Here is an 8,242-nt window from a genome sequence, read left to right as displayed (position 1 = left end):
GCACCAAGAGCCAAAGCAAAACTCCGCAGCCCCGAATGTCCCCACCAGGAACAAACGGCCAGAGGTGGGAACAAACTTCGTCGAGAGGCAGCTGCGCAACAGTCTGGCTGCCCAGCGCTTGCTTTTATCGCAGGCTGGGAAAAAGGATCACGTGAAGAGGCGGGGAGTCAGCGCTGCGGAGCCCGGCTGGCATCGGGGTGTTGCTGGTGGGATCCTGGGAGCTTCTGCCCCGATGGCGTTTGTAACCCAGCATCAGATCCAAAAGGTAAGGAACTGCATCCCAGGGAAAGGGGCATGTCTGTAGTGCAGGCAGGGGACGCTACTTGTAAGATATGGTCACTACTCATTAACCTGTGATCAGGTCTAGCGAAGATCTGCGTGACAAACCCTTTATGTTCTACTCGGCTTCTTGTGTTACACTCATTTTGAGTGTGTGAGGACCCTGTTGTGGCTACAAACTCTTCCAGAGGGCAACTTGTCCTGCAGAGCTCTTGAAGGAATTTCTCTTAGGTCCTTCTGTCTCTGCTGCTCAGCTCTCATCCGTGAACTCGACATCTGCCTGTCAGAGGATAATCTCCAGGGTATTCTATATAAAGAAACAGTAGTGCCAAAGGAGTTCACTTCATTTTGTAAGGGATTGTGTAGTCGACCATGAGAAATCATCCACAGATTTTTTCCCTTAGAGAAAACAACACTTTTCAGCTTGTAAAGGGATCTCATTCTTATTTGGCATACAGGTGTGACTGCTCTGTTCTTGTTAGCAGGCTTTGTCATTTAACAGTTGCTGGTTGCACATCTTAGATAAGATATCCGAAACCACAAAGGCTCTAGTGATGATATCTTCTCTGCTTCGTGGACCGAGGGGTTGAGATATATTGCTCTTCACTGTCTGGAACCTCAGCCTGTTAATGAACTATTTTTTTTTCACAATAGAAACCCTTCCCAGAATTAAGAGCACATTGCCTTGCTGCAGAGCCGAAGCTGGGATGCTTTCCATGCTAAGCTGAGGCACAGCGAAGGGCCAGAACTGTTTTCTCTCCTTTTGTGCTGCTTTCCCCGAGGACTCTGGAGGAAAGCAGTCACTCCATCTCTTCCAGTTCCACAAGGATGGCTTCCTTGTCCTCGAGTGTTTTTTCACCGCAGAGGAGTGTGACAGCATGAGGAACCAGATTCAGAGAATCGTAGCGGAGATGGAAGTGCCACCGCATTGCCGCACCGAGTTCTCCACCAAGGAAGAGGAGCAGCTCCAGGCGCAGGTACCGAGGGCAGGGCTGTCCCCATTGGAGCGCTGGAAGGAGAAAGGGAAAAAGCTGCTCAGGATTCGCTCTGGGGGAACATGATTCTTTCTCATAACTGAACATAACACTATGAGAGGCATTTGCTCTCCAGCTTTCTACAAATATTGGCTGGTGGTCTTATAAGAGCGCGAAGGGGGAGAGGATGCGTGTGGCTCTGCTGGGCTTTCAGCCCCCACAGCTATTGCCCCTGGTAGCCACAAGCAGCTCTCACAGATCACTTTGTACCTGTTCTGCAGACAGAAAATAGGTTATTTTCCAGGCAGCCAGCAAAAGAAAAGCAAGGATAGCCTTGGTGTGAGAGGTCCTTGTAGAGTCCTAATCAATGCCAACACATTTAGCATTGCAGAAAGCCTTTTTATGAGTGACTTCTATTGATTGTGTTCTGTTTATGCTGCGGCTTGGTGGGAAAAAGATGCAGGTGAGTATTGACGCTTTGATCAAAGGTTTGTTTATGTTTTCACAAGGATACTATCTTTATTGGGCTCTTATCTCTGGCAGGGTAGCTCGGATTATTTCCTAACCAGTGGAGACAAGATTAGATTCTTCTTTGAGAAAGGTGTTTTGGATGAGAGAGGTAAGCCCTGGCCCAAGTTAGCCACAGGGAGGGGACAGGAGAAGGCTGAGTGAGGGGTCAGGGGCAAGTTTCCAGCTCTAGGGACAATTCCTGCTTTGCAAACAATGTTAAATTCTAGTTTTGTTTCATAGGTAACTTTCTAATTCCGAAAGAGAAATCTGTCAGCAAGATTGGCCACGGTATGTTTAAAGGGTGGGGTTTTGGGAGGGATGGACAAAAGGGATGTGGTTTTCAGAGACAAGGATTTCTCCAGACCTACTCGCTATAAATAACCTTGGCCCTCTGAGTTGAAACCTTTCTGAGCAGAGAAGTGACTTCTTCCCTTTTCTGATCCTTCTCTGTGCCTCCTGGGGACAATCTCATGAAATACCGCAAACCTCTCCCCCTCTTGCCATTGTGGCCACGCAGCTCCTGTCTTTGCAACCCTGGGCTCTTTACTTTGGGTTTCTGCATTAAATTACTCAACTTGATTCCTAAATGCCAATCTGCTTTTCCCCGCGTTGCTCTGTCACCGTCTCTGCGGCTCCCTCCGTGCGCTGCCCCTCGCTCCCTGCTGTCAAACGACTTAAAAAAAAAAATCATCTTCCATTGCTATGCTTTCCGAAAAAACCTTCTTGGAGGTTTTTCAGCTATGCATAGCTTAGAGTCACTGACATGTGAAAGTTTGGACTTCAGCCCTTGTTTCTTTTACGTAAGAGATTGCTCTAACAAATTTACCACCTAAGAGCGGTCACATTCAGTGCAGATCAAACTGTGTCTTCTGGGTCCAGTTGCCAATGCTGAAGCTGTCCTCCCTCCTTCGGTGTCACCAGCACCTCTTCTTTATCCTTACTGGTCTCAGGTTGCCCTGTTTCCTCTCTCCCAGCTACTGGACTTGTGTTTTGATCCCTTTTCTTTTCAAACAATACAAGGAAAACGAGAGCAGGTTTCACCGCATCTCCAAACACATGAACTTTGTTCTGACTGAACTTCACTAAGCTTGGAAATTTCAGTACTGCCAGTTCTCGGTTCTTTGGTTTTCTCAGGAAAACGCTCTGCCCTTCCCAGCCCCCCTGCCATTCTGTTATACTTCAGCTTTTCCCCAGGGGAAATGAAAACAACTGTAGATGCCTGCTGACTCAGCACTTTAATTCACAAGGCTTCTCTAGACTTATTTTCTGTAATTACTCCTTTTGGATGAGTTGAGCCCCATCCCTTGCTCGGGAGCAGCCCCTGCTGGACCCGGTCGTGTGTCCTCATGGCAAACTTGATCACGATGAGATGGAGAAATTATTCCAAGCCTTTGCTTTACCGTTTTGCTGGAGCTGGGCGGTCGTAAGTGTCTGTCCGCAAGCAGCTCTGACCTGGAGGCCGTGGCCCTCTGCGAAGGGCACCAAGGATAAACCCTAGCTCATCTTTGCAGTAATTACTTTTTTGGTAGGTCTTAAGAACTGTGGTTTTTAAAGGGTGAATTCACCTATGTGCCTCAGGGTCATGTATAGTGGTTGTCACATTAGCATTTGCATAATATAATACTTAATCACATAATAATCAATTTTTGTTGACTTATACACTGTTTTTACATAGCTGCAGTTTGTGGCCAGCGAGTGATTACATTTTTGGTCTCTAAAGAAGATTGTACATGTCTACAAGTGTCGTACTACCTTAGGTGTGTTAAGCCACGTATATCCACTCAGGAGGGATGAAAGCTTCTGGCTGCAGTTTATCTTGCTTGGCTCCCATCTCTGCAGCTCATCGTTGAGAGCTGTCAAGTTGCTTCCTGTTCATGAAATCTTCAGCCTGAGCCTTTTCTCTCCCCTTAGCTTTACATGCTTATGATCCTGTCTTCAAGCAAATCACCCACTCCTCCAAGGTGCAGGTGAGCTCGTACCATTTCCTAGAATGGTCTGGGGGGAAAAAAATTATGGGGTAGTTAATATTCTAGACTCCCAAGGATAGTAATTTTTGTCTGTGAAAAGAAATTTGAATATCTTCAAAGAATAACCCTTTATAGTGTGCAGAAAACAGCAAACATAAATCTTGGAAAGTTTTCTTGCAGGAATTGGGAAGAAAACTAGGCCTTGAGAGACCAGTAGTTGTGCAAAGCATGTACATCTTCAAGGTACGGTAATTCAAGTCATCTTGTCACTCAAGAAATAAGACCCTGTTAGGCGGGAAGCTGTGAAACTCTTCTTCATACATCACCTTTCTTTCCTTGCAGCAACCTGGCATTGGCGGTGAAGGTGAGATTTGTATTATCTCAGTATCATTCTGCAGATAATACTCTTTTATGAAAGGCATATTACCAGAAAAATCAGACTTAAGCCTGTGAGTTTTGTGGTCCAAACTTTGAGATTATTAAAAAGCATCCACGTTTTCCAGAAATGTTTCTACGTCATATGCAACCTGAACAAAGAGCTACTTTTACATTTGTAGCAGGCTGAAAGGTGGTATTTTAATGTAAGATTTAATGTGTATGATAGATGAATGGGCAGGGTAGGTCAAGAAGTCAGGGAGATGCAAGCCTGCCACCCTTTTAGTGGTACCGAATTCCTCGGGCATTAAAAAACCCTGATGACATCTCTCATTGCAGTGACGCCGCACCAGGATGCCACCTTCCTGCACACAGAGCCTCTGGGCAGAATCCTGGGGTTCTGGATCGCCCTGGAGGATGCCACGCGGGAGAACGGCTGCCTGTGGTTCATTCCCGGCTCTCACACCAGTAAGAGTCGTGGCGTTTGGTGTGTGCCGTGAAAGGCGTGCCGTCTTCCTGCTTAAGGGTGGAGGGTAACACGGACCATGGTATGTTCTCTGCATCGCAGCGTGCCTGCAGAAGCACACTGCTGCCCTTGTTTGTTCAAAGGACAACTTTATTTACTACAAAGACCTCCTCCTATGTTGTTGTCAAATCCACAGCCACATTTTTCAGCAGGTTATCAGCTGCTTCACTTTGCTCTTGGCCACTAGTCCATCAGATGACTCTAATATAACAATTTTTTTAATTAAAAAAAAAAGGTGGTATACATGACTGACACTATGTTTAGTTTTAAACTGATATCTAGCCTAGAAACAAAGAATCCAGGGCACTAGGAAAGGAAGAGCAGTCCTCCTGAATTTTTATTTACTTGAGAATCTGTTAAGGTGAAGCCTGTTAAAACTGCTCCTGAATCTTTTCTTTGCACTTCAGTATTATTTCAGAGGTTTCCCCTGCAAGATTCAGGGTCTTCCTTGCCAGGTCACTGAGATTTAAGACTTCAGTGTACAGACAGTCTTAAACTACTGGGTCCTTTCTTCCTGTAGTGAAACTGGTCATTGCTTTATGTCGGTGCTTCTTCCACAGTTTTGACTGTAGCCTTGAAAATGTTGCATCAAGTCTGATCTGGACTACAAAGAGTAATAATCCTCCTTTTGCCTTCAGAGTAGGAATACACCGAGAAATCACTCTTTTTTTTTTTTTTTTCTTCCCCCCGCCATCCAGTCACAAAACTGTTTCTCTTCCAAGTTGCATCCCCTTCACAAAGATTCCCCTTTTTTGCCCTGCCCAATAAAATTTTTAGTCCTGACAGCCTGATGTAAGGGCAATAAAAAAATCCTCTTCCACACACACACAAAACTGTCAAATATTGGTCTGAATTTCAGTAAACAAGGAAAAGCCTCCAAGTTGACTTGGACACCACCCAAGCCATCGGCAAATAGTCAGTGTCCCAGGGGAGCACAGAGACAAACCCAGAGCAGCCCAGACTCCTGCCGTGGCTGGTGTGAGCGATGGTAGCTCCTCTGCGTGTAACCACTGTTGGGTTACCAGCAGTTTTCTGTTTTTCACTACCTCCAGGGCACATTAACCAGCTTTAAACTCTTGCTCACCTCAGCATTCACTCAGTGAGTGTAATCCTAGTGCTCTTCAGATTGCTCACCTCAGCATTCACTCAGTGAGTGCTCTTCAGATTTTTTTTTTTAAGGCACTCATCCCTCAAATTCTGGAGTCAGCTGCACTCTGATTGCAATTTATGCTCTTATAAAAAGGAGAAATGGACCAAAGGCTGGCTTTGCATAAGTGGATGACTGTTTGTGTTCTGCACTGTTTGTGTTCCTAGAGACTGTTTGTGTTCTGCAATGCAATTCTGGAGTCAGCTGCACTCTGATTGCAATTTATGCTCTTATAAAAAGGAGAAATGGACCAAAGGCTGGCTTTGCATAAGTGGATGACTGTTTGTGTTCCTAGAGGGCTATGTTGCAATGCACAGAAAGAGCCAGAAAGGCAAACAAAAGGCAGCTGTTTATCAGTTTTTGCCACAGCTGGAAAATCCTAAAGCTTTGCTTAATGAAAAAACCCCACCCAAATTATTAAGGAAAAATGGAATATACTGTAATATTAAAGTTCCTATCATTGCCCAGAGAAATGACAGACATGTTCCTTTGCTGTGCAGAACGTAGCTAGCTGTTTAATTTTTATGTGTGTTTGCTTATTCTGTGGATTTGCAGGTGGAATTACCCGGAGAATGGTCCGTGCAGCTTCAGGTTCCTCAACGTGTGTAGAGTTTGTAGGGTCAGAGCCAGCCTACGATGACAGCCAGTTCATACCTCTGCCTATAAGTAAAGGTACACACAACCCCTAAAAGTGTCTGCTTTACAGCTCAAGAAAACACAAAGGAGCTGAAATTGTATTTTAACACCTGCAACTTCCCTTCTATTTTAAAGCTAGCACTCGCAATTCAAAAAAAAAGCAGTACAGAAGTTTCTTTCGAACAGGTGGACTCATTCTCATCCACGGTGAAGTCGTCCATAAGAGTGAACTGAACAGCTCGGAGTCTTCTCGCCACGCATTCACCTTCCATGTGATGGAAGCCAAAGACACCAGCTGGAGCAAAGAGAACTGGTAAGGTCGCCATCCTAACAAGCAGCTGAGGAAACCAGAGCCTTTTCAACGCCGTAGCCAGGAGAAACTTTTATTGGTGGTCTTGCGTGTCACACGGTTTCTGTTAGTAGTACCTCCCTTAGCATTGATTTCATACTCCTAGAACTGGAATAGCCTCTGACGTTTTGTTTTTACCTCTTCCTTACTTCCCAGGCTCCAGCCAACTCCTGAACTGCCTTTTCCATCGCTCTACACTTGAAGTTAGTGATTGTCTTCTGGAGTCACTGATCATTCGTTCACGTTCCCTTTAAATGCAGCTTTCCTTAGGTCAGCTCTCAGATTGATTTATCCTCAGAGTGAGGACCCTTGACACAGCCGACTGCACCTGCATTAACCAGAAGCTTCTACTAAGCATGAGCCTGACTAGTATGAGAGTAGTCCCCCAGTCCTTTTGGTAAGGAAACTTCTTTGGTCTTGAGAATAGACCACTAAAGACCATTGCAGCTTGACTGGGACCAGTTTAGAAGTATTTCTTCTTGCAGATACTCAGTATTTTTTTCTGTTTAAGTCGAGAGCTTGGCTAGTGTATTTCTTGGCTGTGTCGATCCCAGCAATGCAGGTGACTGTGTCATGTGAAGATGGCTGACTTTTACCCTTAGGTCTCTATCCTATTGTTTGAATAACAGTGATTAAAAATAATCCTATTGTGGGCAAAATGAAGTCTAGTCATGATCAATCTTCTAAGTATTTATAGCAAACTGTAGCTGAGTGATTAAAAATATTACAGTTCTTAAAGATTCATGTTGAAATTATGAAAACAAAAAACCTCAATCAAACTCCTAACATTTAAATAAAAAAATAGAAATTCTCCTTTTCATCTCCCTCATGTTTTCTTTGAGGAAGACAGAGTGTGACCTTCTCCCAAAAGATGGGGCCAGCACTAAGTTGTCTGATGACCGGTTTGAACTCTGAAAGTGCACAAGAACAATTACTATCCCCAAACCCCCAACAAAACCAAACCAACTTATAGCGAGGTGAAACCTAAGGAATGTTAAGAAATGTAAGTTGCATCTGAGGCAAGCTCAAGCCTGTATCCTAAACCGAACAGAAGCTGTGTAGGTGTAACTTCACTGGAACTGGTGTAGTGGCAACCCTGAGATATGAGCTCGGTATCATCAATGCACTGATCACATCGTAGTAACTGTAAGACTGCTCGGAGTCCTGGCAGAGTGAGCCCCAGTTCTTACTGACTCATCTCTTTCAAAAGTATATTGCCTGTCTCTGGCATCTGTTTGATGTGAAATAGTCAAATTTGGTTTCTTCATGGGAAGAAGTTTCCTTCCAGCCCTTTGGACTCTGCTGGGCAATGCAGAATAAGTTCAGTACAGCAAAGAACTGATCATAGAGGAATGATCAGGTGGTTGTAGTAGGAATTAGGAAGCTGGGTAAAGGCAACAGCAGTGATGTTGAGTTCAAAGTTTCAGCAGGCACAGCAGCTGCTCTCCCCTACCTTTTCTACAGTTTGGAAAGCTGTGA

The 8,242-nt window shown here is 44.8% G+C and overlaps 1 protein-coding gene across 2 annotated transcripts; it reads left to right on the top strand.

Moving 5' to 3' along the window:
- The first annotated feature begins 232 nt into the window (after positions 1-232).
- Positions 233-6,965, top strand: PHYHD1 (phytanoyl-CoA dioxygenase domain containing 1). Of its 2 annotated transcripts, XM_009704741.1 has the most exons (11): positions 233-265; positions 1,098-1,256; positions 1,797-1,872; positions 2,004-2,051; positions 3,675-3,730; positions 3,911-3,973; positions 4,073-4,094; positions 4,445-4,573; positions 6,334-6,450; positions 6,601-6,727; positions 6,920-6,965. In XM_009704741.1, exons 1-11 carry the CDS (start codon positions 233-235, stop codon positions 6,963-6,965), a joined length of 876 nt encoding a protein of 291 aa, XP_009703043.1. The 2 variants fall into 2 exon arrangements, with proteins under 2 accessions (XP_009703043.1, XP_009703044.1); XM_009704742.1 differs by lacking the exon at positions 3,911-3,973.
- Positions 6,966-8,242: the final 1,277 nt, after the last annotated feature.

Source organism: Cariama cristata, unplaced genomic scaffold (genome assembly GCF_000690535.1).
Source record: "Cariama cristata isolate BGI_N322 unplaced genomic scaffold, ASM69053v1 scaffold7997, whole genome shotgun sequence".
NCBI lineage: Eukaryota > Metazoa > Chordata > Aves > Cariamiformes > Cariamidae > Cariama > Cariama cristata.
Note: the sequence above shows the minus strand (reverse complement) of the source record. Positions and strands in the feature narration are given on the sequence as shown.